This window comes from Bubalus kerabau, chromosome 2 (assembly GCF_029407905.1).
Source record: "Bubalus kerabau isolate K-KA32 ecotype Philippines breed swamp buffalo chromosome 2, PCC_UOA_SB_1v2, whole genome shotgun sequence".
Classification (NCBI taxonomy): Eukaryota; Metazoa; Chordata; class Mammalia; order Artiodactyla; family Bovidae; genus Bubalus; species Bubalus kerabau.
Genome location: NC_073625.1, coordinates 84,818,798 through 84,830,686, shown reverse-complemented (window position 1 = coordinate 84,830,686; position 11,889 = coordinate 84,818,798). Strand labels below are relative to the sequence as shown.

At 37.0% G+C, this 11,889-nt stretch overlaps 1 protein-coding gene across 1 annotated transcript in view; it reads right to left on the bottom strand.

The window, feature by feature from the left end:
* Positions 1-7,917: 7,917 nt before the first annotated feature.
* The window catches only part of NSUN3 (NOP2/Sun RNA methyltransferase 3), a 61,223-nt gene continuing 57,251 nt past the window's right edge, over positions 7,918-11,889 (bottom strand). The window contains exon 6 of the mRNA XM_055567868.1: positions 7,918-11,409. Coding sequence (XP_055423843.1) covers positions 11,139-11,409 — 271 coding nt within the window. The 3' untranslated portion in view covers positions 7,918-11,138. The remainder of the gene's footprint in view (positions 11,410-11,889) is intronic.

The following is an 11,889-nucleotide window of genomic DNA, read 5'->3' as shown; positions in this document are numbered from 1 at the left end:
AGAGCTGAGGGATCTGAAGTTTAAAGAGGTTACATAATTTGCCCAAGTTTTGCAGGAAGTAACTGAGACAGGATTTTACATCCAGATTTACTAACAATGCCCATGTTCTGAACCACCACTGACAGGAAAGTTGGGCGTTCTACTTTGGCCTCACTGCCTCATCTAATGTTCTGAAAGTCAAACTGTTTTCATCAAACTCTGTGTGGATTTTTACTCCTTTCTACTGAGAACTTTCTTACTTCATTGATACTGAAAAGTCCTGTTTAATGTATTTCATTAAACATTTATGAAACACCTATGCTAGGAAAGCACTGAATGAAGAGATGGGAGAATTCAAAGATTGATAAGATAGCCCTTGACCCTCAAGTTTCTTATATACTAGTGGGAAAACAAACTCACACGTAATATCACAAAGGAGTAATCTTATGCAATAAGATGCAGAAACACATTTACATACTCACTTCAGATGACAATAGATTTATGCGAGTTTCCTGGTCCCTAAGATTGAGAAATAAAGGTATCCTTAATTAATTTCATATTTGCTCCTAAAATTTTATTGTCCTCTTAATATAGGCTAAGCATTGCTCTAAGTACTTAAAACTATCGTTTTAAGTTTATTTACCTTTCACAAAAATCTATAACTGTAGATATTATTATGGTTATTATCATTTTACTGATAATATAAGGAAACTATGATACAAAGAGGTTAATAATTTGCTTAACATCACAAACTCTGCAGTTTGATTCTGATACATATACACTTAACCAGTACACCTTCTATAACCATTTTATTAAACAAACAAAAAAAGAGGATAAAGGGTAAATAAAAGCCATGTGGAGAATGGGGTATGTGAAGGGAGATAAACAGAGATATTTGCTGCAGTTGAACATGGAATTTAAATATGTTTCTCTATACCCAAAGGAAAATGGGAAATAACTTGATTTACATCGACTTCCTAATCTGAAAATATTAACTAAAAACTAAGAGAAATTCATAATTAAGGCCTTACATGGGAATGACTTTGAATGATACCGTATACAATGTCTTATATGAGATTTATTTAAATGTCCCCAAACTGACTGTTACTTGAGCCAAGAACAAGACAGTAAGTTCTGGGAAGGCATATGAAAATGAATTAACATAGTATAATATGTACCTTTTTACTTGATGAAGAAGGGAATGGCTGGTTAGCATTGTCTTCAAACTGTAGGTCACAAACCATTAGTGGGTCATGAAGAATCACTTTGTTTTTTTTTTTAATTGTATGTTTCAGGGGGCCACATCTCAAGTTTAGAGATAAATATTTTGTAATAAAAGTTTCTGTGTCTATGGGTTTATATGTGTGTGTCATCTTATATATGGGATTCATGTTTCTTTACAAAATTTGAAAGCCACTGCCTCAGCTTAGCTTCATCTTGACTATTAGTTATCTCAGTTGGGATCTTGTCAAAGCTCCATAAAAAACTGTACTATATTGAAGTCACTAGAGAGTGTTTGGAGTGTAGCTTGAGTTGTTGATTAAAAGGATATCCTCATGCTTTAGATTTTAGGCAAAAAAGTGGACATGAAGTCATTTTGTTAGCAAAGAGGTTTTTATTTGTGCTTAGATGGAGGAGAATCTCATTTCTGCAGACAGTGGGGACTGCAGGAATGGGTAGCGAAGGGACAGAAGTATTTCTCATGAAGCAGGAGATCTATTTGCTCTATTCAAATGCTTGAGTGCCTGCCCTGACCCTGCCCCATCCACAGGATGACCATGTGACTGGTGTGTTCATGACAGTCCTAGTTACATCAGTTGTCCTGGTGTAATTATTAATAGCTTATACTTCCAAACATATCCTGGTTGGATGACACATTACATGACCATCCTTTCAGCAAGCAAAAAAAAAAAAAAAAGTCCCTGGTCTGCAAAGAAATATTTGTAGGGAAGGGCTATGGACCAAAGACATGTTATCCTTTTATTTAAATTATGATTTCTACATGCTTCTCTCTCTCCTGGCAAACTCTCTGAGCCACATTTGTCAGAGGATGCTCCACATTTTCCTACTCAAGAATATCAGTAAAGACTAGAGAAGTGTTATTCACATCAAAGCTCTGGCCTGAGCACCTATGAGAATTCAGTTAGTTTTATATTTCATTTGAGACTATTCTAAACTTCAATAAAAAAACATATGTAGGCATGCTGTGCATCATCTCGATAGTCACAATCATGTGCATGTGTGTGTGTGTGTGCATGCTCAGTTATGTCCAACTCTTTGCAATCCCATGGACCGCAGCCCACCAGGCTCCTCTGTCCATGGGATTTTCCAGGCAAGAATACTGGAGTGGGTTGCCATTTCCTTCTCCAAGGAAATGTTCCTGACCCAGGGATCAATCTTGCATCTCTTGCATTTCCTACATTGGCAGGCAGATTCTTGACCACGCCAGTGCTTATGGTGTTTCTCTTATCAGTAAGTGAAAACCAAGTAGTACTATTTTAAATATTTGTGGAAAAATAACCTAACAAACCTCAAAGTGTTCTTAATAAACAAATCTGGATTCATGGACAGTTGGAGATAAAATGGCATCCTGCTGCTGCTACTGCTGCTAAGTCGCTTCAGTCGTGTCCGACTCTGTGCGACCCCATAGACGGCAGCCCACGAGGCTCCCCCGTCCCTGGGATTCTCCAGGCAAGAACACTGGAGTGGGTTGCCATTGCCTTCTCCAATGTAGGAAAGTGAAAAGTGAAAGCGAAGTCGCTGAGTCTTGTCCGACTCTTAGCGACCCCATGGACTGCGGCCCACCAGGCTCCTCCATCCATGGAATTTTCCAGGCAAGAGTACTGGAGTGGGGTGCCACTGCCTTCTCCAAAAATGGCATCCTAAGACACCACAAAAATAAAGATTTTTCTGAAGTCCAAATAGAGAAAACTGGTAGAAGAATGGAAAAATGATGGGATGCATGATAGCCAAGACACTGAACTCCAGAGCCCTATACCTTAATAATAGATATCACACCCAGATTTTAAGTGGTGATGTAGTTTTTCAATAGAACAGCATCCTCTAATTTTAAATGAATGCTACTTATTTCAACTTTATTTTTCAACTTTTAAAAATTTTATAGGGTGTTATAGATTTTAAAATTGTATAAAACTATAAGTAAGCAGAATATTACACACAGTTCTGTTTGTAGCTAAATAAATACTTAATAAAAGCACTGGGGCCACAGAGAATTTTTTCTCTTTAAAAGGGGTACTTATATTACCAAAGTTTGAGACTGATAAGAGTGAAAAATATCATGCTTGGAAATAGACTGGTCTTCTGCAAAAAAGCAAGAGAAACAACCAGACTCTCTGGTACATTGATATGTGAGCAAAACAGAATATAATTCCAAAGAGTGTGAGCTGACATGGGCAGCTGTACTTGTCAACTGGACTCTCCTGCCTGCTTCTCCCTGGGATGGTTCCATTGCCTACTCGGATCTTCCTCTTCTGTTTATCAACTTCACTTAGATTTATGTTAGTTCTCTACTACTGTCTGTTTCTTTCTGCCCATGACTTCTGTACCCAGTATTAGTCTTTAACTTCGATCTCAACTATAGGTCAGAGAAATTTTTTTAAAAAGAGATTGGATTAAGTAAAACAATACTTAAATAAATACTTAGAACAATGTCTGTGATATAGTAATAACTCAAAACATTTCACTTCCTCTGCTGCTGCTAAGTCGCTTCAGTTGTGTCCGACTCTGTGTGACCCCATAGATGGCCTCCTACCAGGGTCCCCCGTCCCTGGGATTCTCCAGGCAAGAACACTGGAGTGGGTTGCCATTTCCTCCTCCAATGCATGAAAGTGAAAAGTGAAAGTGAAGTCGCTCAGTCGTGTCAGACTCTTAGCGACCTCATGGACTGCAGCCTACCAGGCTCCTCCATCCATGGGATTTTCCAGGCAAGAGTACTGGAGTGGGGTGCCACTGCCTTCTCCTAGAGATAATCTATTTTACTTGAAAACTTAGGTAACCAAGGTTTAGAAAGTTTAAGACCTATTTACTGTCAAAGGTCAATTTAAAGGCAGAAGTAGTTCCAAATAACAATAATTTTCACATTAAAAAAAAAAAACCTGGAGTAACTGATGAGTTTATAGAGAATAAGATTTTTCTATCATTCTGCAAGTGTTACTTTAATAATCTGTTTTTTTACTGTCCTTGATGTGCTGAAGTACAATTTCCTTCTATTTTAAGACATTCTCATCTACTGTTCTGCCCTTGGATATTCCTTGTAGGTTTGAAGTATCCTCCAGAAGACTATTATGGATTTATCCATTGGCATTCCAACCTTATTACTGAGCCTATTTCATTTTGAGATTTTTCCATACTGTATGCATGCCTAAGCATGCCCATAATATAGTGGATTCTCTATTTAATTTACATCTCTCAGTCGAATGCACAAGCTTTTGAAAATGATTTGACTATTCTTTCCATTTGCTGTTAAAAAAAAAAAAACACAAAGTATTGCAGCCCAAAATATATTTATATAGCTTTCAGATAGGAGTATAAGAGCAAAAAAAAAAAAAAAAAAAAAACTATTTTAAAATGTCTAGATCACTTTGAAAAAAATTACATCATATCTTTTAGAAGAACTCCAGCTAATTATAGAGTGGGAAATACAAGTTATTTAAGGGTATCCTTTAAGTATTCAATCAATAAGCTGGAACACTTTATACACTGTGATAACAGACTTGCTCAGTAGAATTATTCATATTTTTATGAGGTTAAAGAGGATGTAACTGTGTGTATGTATATCTGTGTGTGAGAGATCTCAAAGCAAGAGAACCTAGTATTAAATGCTAAAAGGACTCAGATTTCATCCTGAAGGTGATGGGAGTCACCGAAAAATTTTAAGCAGGAGTTTTGTTGTAGGGTTTTTTGTTGCTTCAGCTGCAATAGACAGCATGGATGGTGTGGTGTGAGGCAGCAGGTGGAAAGGTGAATTGTGAAGAAAATTCAGTAGTTCAGGTGACCTCAACTGAGGCAAAGCCAAAAATACCAAGAGAGAACAATAAAAAAGGTAAGATTTGGTTATTATCAAGAGGTGAGAGTGAGGAAGAAGACGAAAGAGAAAAGATTAACTTCCAGGTTTCTAACTTGTGAGGACAGAAGGCTGGAGGTGCTTCTAAAGAGAATGAGAAGGAGTATGCACTAGGAAAGACCTAGGACATTCACTCTGATGGCCATAATTTTTCTCAGGGAACTAAGAGGTGGGAGCACCTTCTGAGAGAAAAGAGCAGAGTGTTTATACAGATGAGTTGTGGAGAACAGTGGAAGCTGGGAAAAGTCATTGATGAGAATGGAAAAGGAAGCTGGCCAAAGAACAATCAAAGTTATTAAGCAAGTTAAAGTCTTAGGAGAGGCAAGTGAGCATGCATTTGTAGTGAAATCAATCTGCACAGGTATGTGAATTTACAAAAAAACATCAATATGCACTACTATATGATTTTCTTTTTTTCCCAAATAATGATCATCCACCTCCATACATAAGTATAAGCATGGACTACTGGACTTATCTAGAGTTGCAAGTTTAAATACCAGACATAACAGAATGCAAAAGCATGAAGGAGGTGAAAGCACTGTGAGAAAAATTTTAAGTTATCAACCATAGGGTCGAGGATGGATAAGGAAAGGAGACCAGGAGAGATAAGACAGTAAGGATTTAAAAACAGGGGTGTCAAGAAAATTGGACTCCAATTTTATTGAGAATGAGAGAGTAAGAAAGCTAGAAGAACAGAAGGTACTGAGATTAAATTTCCCTAAATGGAAAAATTCTAGATTTGTTTTGTCCAATATGGTAGCCACTTGCCTTATGTGGCTATTTACATTTAAATTCAATAGAATTAAAATTTGTGTTCCTCAGTCACACTAGCCACATTTCAAGTGTTCAATAACCATGCAGGGCTACCATATTGTCTGTATTGGCCAGGGTGGATAAAACATCTCCATCATACAGAAAAGTCCACTGGAGAGTGTGGCTCTAGATAATGCCCAACTCTAGGAAATTTCTAGGAGTGTAGAAGACAAATGGAGACGAAAGCCATTGGGCAAGAGGCAGTAAAGGAATCAGGAAGGTGGAATATTTTATTGGTTTCCCACAGTGATACTGAATTCAGCCTGTGATAGGAGTTCCAATGAGGAAGATATGAGCTAGATGCTAAAGTCCTCATCAAATGTTGGGAGTATGACCAGATAGATGAATGTGTAAACTTTGCTAAGAGTTGTAATGTTTTTCTTAATATCCAAAACCCTTCAGGACTGTAATAGTGTCCTTTGCTTCTGAAACATGCTAGATGGATTCAATCTAGACCCAACCCCAGAGTGACGTTCCAAACCCCACTTAAACCTCTCCTGAACCGTTCTTCTGGTTCAAAATTCACCTCTGTTGAAACTATATCAACAGTAGCTTCAGCCAACTGAATACTGTGGGGTGAAAAAAGAACCTGCTGAGTTAACTCTATGTTGTCAGGTTAACTAAGTAGCTGAAAATAATGCATCTATGGCATAGCTTCACGGGAAAGATTTAACAAAAACTACTTCTGCTAGGATATACGACAAAAAGTCATCACTTTGAAGAAGATAGGCAGTCTGGGTATGTCAGTTGTGTTTATTGGGCTTCCCAGGTGGCACTAGTGGTAAAAAATCTGCCTCCCAATGCAGAAGATGCAAGGGACGTGGGTTATATCCCTGGATGGGGAAGATCGTCTGGAGAAGAGCATGGAAACTCACTTCAGTATTCTTGCCTGAAGAGTCCCAGGGACAGAGCCTGGTGGGCTACAGTCCATAGGGTCACAAAGAGTTGGACACAACTGAAGCAACTTAGCATGGACACACATTGTGTTTGTTAAACCATTTGTTATAACCTAGGATTTGCACTTAAGACTTTTTATGATCAAGAGGGGTGGCTATCAACAAAACTAGTTATACTGGCTCTTCATGGCTAAAAATATCACACAAAACAATTTCCAGCGGCATATGAGCTAGGTGCCACCAGCCTTCCCTTTTCTTAAGCATTGACAGCTATGAGCTACAAGACCACAGCAATCCTGCCCTACTAACATCAAAAAACGAGTCAGCACAAGTACTCTGGTCCTCTCATTCCTCAGTCCCTCACCCCAGAAATTACTGTAGCACCAGAATGTGGGTAAAGTTTACCATTCTGCAAAGGTTAGTAACACTTTGGATGAGTCAATGAACAATCACATCACTTAACAATTATAAGCTAAAATAAGCCCAGTCCCTTTTTTCTCCTATCACCACTGCTAATCCCTCTTAATTTGCCCATTCTTGTTAATATCTGCAATTTTACTTTCACTTGTTTTTAAGAACTAGATGTTTTTAAGAAGCTGGATGTTTCTTATTTTTCAATAGCTATACAGTTTTAGTCTGTTGATTCTGCTAGGTTATATAGTTATTTGTGTGTAATGGGCTCTTCCACAGCAATATGCAGCAGAAAATTCCTTTTGACAAGCCATAGCAAGTTTAATTGAGTCATGACGTGTGCCATCAAACAGCTTCCAATGAGGCAAATGGTCTTTTTCCTAAGGTAGCATATGCTTTCATCCAGTTTCAACATGGTTATATGATCTCACATGACCAAGGAAATTATTTTCTTCATTTATGAAACGTTACAGAAAGGTATGGAGTTAATATTTGATTGAGCTAATTAAATTTTCAAGAGGAATATGCTCCACGAGGCTTTCTTTCCCCTTAGATTTAGTGAAACCTCTTTCTACAAAATCTTAGCATTGAATTAACAGGTCAATTTTTTAAGTTTGTTTTTCCACTCTATAGTTCAATCATTCCCTAGTGAGAATCCCAAATCAATTCTTTTAAAATTCCCACTCTATTTTAAATGTTGCATAAGTAATAGTAATAGAAATTACTCTTGTCAATATAGCACCTACGATTCTTTCCCACTGACTTTGCAGCCTGAAGGCATTCCAAATTCTGACATCACTTTTAATGTTTTCAGGACAGATGCTGTTAGGGCTTTCAGCACAAGTAGTAGATAATCAGCAGGCATTAGTTAACTTGTGAACCTTCATCTGAATATCCTTCAGATACTCAGGGGATCTGGGTGATATTAGAGCTGCAATGTCAGCCTGAAAAGTAACATCAGTAATGGGCATCATCCTTACTTCCCTCCCCAGTACAGCAATAAGGCAAGGAAAAGAAGATAGTAAACCATTGATTTGAACCATATAAATGAGATGAACATAAATTGTGCTATCTGTTATATTCGTCCCCGATGCAAAACTTACCTAACATATAACACAAGTACTCCCATTCAACTGCATCAAAGGACTTCTTGGCATCTAATAAAATTGTTGGTACTGGTTCCAATTTTCCTTTGTATTTCAGATGAGTTGCATTAGCCTATGCAGATTATCTCATGCTTATCTTCAGACATAAAGTCTTTCTTGGATAAGGGCCTATTAGATTTGTGATTACTTCATGTAGCAAGTGTTGCAGTATCTATTATTTTATGCCTGCTGACATTGTATAAAAGGATATTTTTTATAATACTGTTAAGGGAGTAACATGCAATCTTCAGTATAAGGCTATATAGATATGTAATAGTATAAAGAACTGTAGGCTGCCTTGATTCCAAGCCACAGATAATATCTGAAGCTTTAAAAATTCAGTACAAACCATTTAAATGCATTACACTTATTCACAGTCTATTTCTGAAACTATGGGCTGTTCAGCGTGCTGATGGCAGAGAAGTTAATGTGTTGGTAAGCAACCTAGATTTTTATAAAGCTATTCTGAAAGTAACTCAATGCCACAGAAAGTAGTATCAATTACTCCTTGCTTTTCAGTTGACATTGCAAGGCTGCTCCAAACTCCTACTCTTCAATTCAGCACCTGCAAAGAAAAGGAAGGCACAGAATGCCTCTATGGGAGATTTCTGGGCATTGCAATCACAAGAGGTACTTCCTTCAAACATGGCCTGAAACACTTCAAAGTTGGGGTTCTTCCCCCAAGTACTACTTAACCCTCTCATGCCCTGAGAATACGGAATTGCAAATACAGGGAAGGCTGAGTAATGAAATATAAGGATGAAGCCAGTAGATAATCTTTAGGGTTCCTATAAACTATATCCCGTGAGACAGAGCAGAATAGTGAGAAGGAGCTGGACTTTGAAGCTAATTTTAATCTTGGTTCCATTCCTTATTTACCAGCATAGACTTGGCCAGCTAGGAACAGCACTAAACTTGGGTTTTCCTATTCAGAAAAGGTACTCAAGATACTCACTCTTGGAGTTGTTTTAAAGTTCAAAAAAGTAACATATAAAGAAAAATATTTAATGCTCAATGAATTGTCAGATGTTCCACTATAATTTCTGCTAACAATAGTGAGCTATAGGTATATCTAAATTTGCATTTTTCAGGAATCACAGAAAGGCCTAATCCAATGGCAAACCAAGTATTCAAATTAGGCATTGTGTTGGGAAAACAATGACATTCAACAAAGTGCACTGTGACAACTTACTTTGCGATTAATCTACACAAAATGGACTTTTTAAACATCACAGTAAGTGAATGCAGGATTCTAAATTGAAAAAACAAACCAATAAGGACAAACTAAACACACATACACACACACACGTAAAAAAAATCTTTTCCATTATTATTACTCTTCTGTATTTATCTGGTATATCTGATTGAGTCCAAGAGATCCAGCTTTTCTTCAAATATATTGGTTAGATACAGAGGAAACAAAATGGTTAATGCAATGAAGATACAAAAATAATTCTTTCTAGGACTCCCCAGTTATAGCAACCCAGTTATACAGGTTTGCAAATCAAACAACAACAACAAAACAGTAAATTAGTAAACAGTCTCTAGTGTAAATGCACAGACTGTAATAATTCAAAAAGATTCAGATTTAACAAAATTTTTTATCTATACAGAGTTTTTTTTAAGCTATTTTTAAATAGATGGAATCTTTCAAAATACACTACCTAAATTTTCTTAATAGTGGGAAAAATATATTTGGACTCTTGAGTGAAGTAATTTCTAGAGAAAATAGAAGATCCAAACCTGAGGCTAAAACTCTAAGTACATACACAGAAAAGTACACAATATTCCCAGGATATGTGTAAACAAGGAGAGCCACTTCGTAAACGGTACTCGGTTTTGGTAATAGTATAATCCACTTTCATTAGGCATTTCCCTCTTGTGCATTAATATGTGACATCATACTCTCAGATAACATTTCATAACGGAGTGAAATAAAAAGCCCCTCCAGATTGCAACTGTAAGATAATCAGATTCTGTAGTGCTCATTATGACTGCAATTATGTAGCAAAACTCTCCAAATATAGTTCAGTTATTGTGGTTATTAATCATTCTGGTTTTGTTTCAAGTACTTGCTTTATAGCCTGCTGGATAGACTCCATTATTCTACAAGCTGAATGTCGAAAGTCAAACATGTGCATGTGAATCTGCTGTTCTAACGGCCTTTCAACACAATTTACCCTTTCAATTCGTATTTGTGAATACAGAAAAAAAAATGGGGGAGAAAAAAAGCTGGTGTCAATAGAGTCACTGACCTTTGCAGTAAACAGAAGATAGTTCGTAATGAAAAACAACTTGGCAAATAAGAAACTTATTTTGCTAGAACTAGAAATACTTCTGCCTAAGAAGTTAGTGTCAGAATACCAATCAGTTCTTACAGAAAAGGGGAAAAAACCTCAGAGAATCTGTATATTTGATAAGGAGAAAAATGATAAGAGGGCCAGGAAATGTGCTTTTTTAAGGGTTCAAAGCACCAACATTATGGATAGAATGTATTTCTAAACATTTTATGCCTAAAACCATGTATTACTATTAATTTAACTACAAAAGGTCAAGTAAAATACAGTAGATTACAAACACCATCTGTAGCATCTTAAATCATTACTATAGAAACATTTCTAGGAAAAATATACACCTGAAAAGTTCTGAAATGCCACAGTATTAACTAAATAGGATTCCAATCATATCCAGCGAAAGTGACTTCATTATTATTTAAATGTTAACATGCAGAGAGACTAGAAAAAGAAATATAATAATATATGCATGTGTTATCAATGTAAACATTGGTTCACAAAAGGCATATCTCCCATTTCAAGTTGTCCATGATTTTTTCAATTTCGCAACATACATTGGGCCCCAGGCTTTACCCTTATCTGGAATCACCAAGAGCCCACATTCCTGGCCAGTGGGAGCAAATGTGAAGTCGTGGGAGCAAGTCCTTGCCATTTCCTTAATGTCCACAGGCATGATGTTACTGTAGGAGTTTAAAACTTCACTGATCACATCTTGATTTTCTGCCTTGGAAAGTGTGCACGTAGAGTACACAAGCAACCCTCCAGGACGTAAGGCCTTAATTGCAGACCTGTGTGTAATCAGGAAAATGCAGCTTGATTAGATACATTAACACAGAACTACAGAGGCTGAGGGCAAGAACGCTTATGAACTTGAAATTAATCGTACTCTGACTCTGACTGTAATAACTGAGTGTATAGCCTTACAAATAGCCTTACAACTATTCCTTTCTAATAAATCCCTGAGTGACTATAAAAATGATAATCAGACCAATTCACATGGGGAAGACAGAGAGTGTGTTTGTGTACTTTCTTGTTTTGTTCTTCTAAGGACCGGAGGATGGAGGTGGAGTATGGAGTAACTCATTTTCTTGGAATACACTGAGTGGTACTAATGGATAAATATCAATAACCTCAGATATGCAGATGACACCACCCTTATGGCAGAAAGCAAAGAAGAACTAAAGAGCCTCTTGATGAAAGTGGAAGAGGAGAGTGAAAAAGTTTGCTTAAAACTCAACATTCAGAAAACTAAGATCATGGCATCTAGT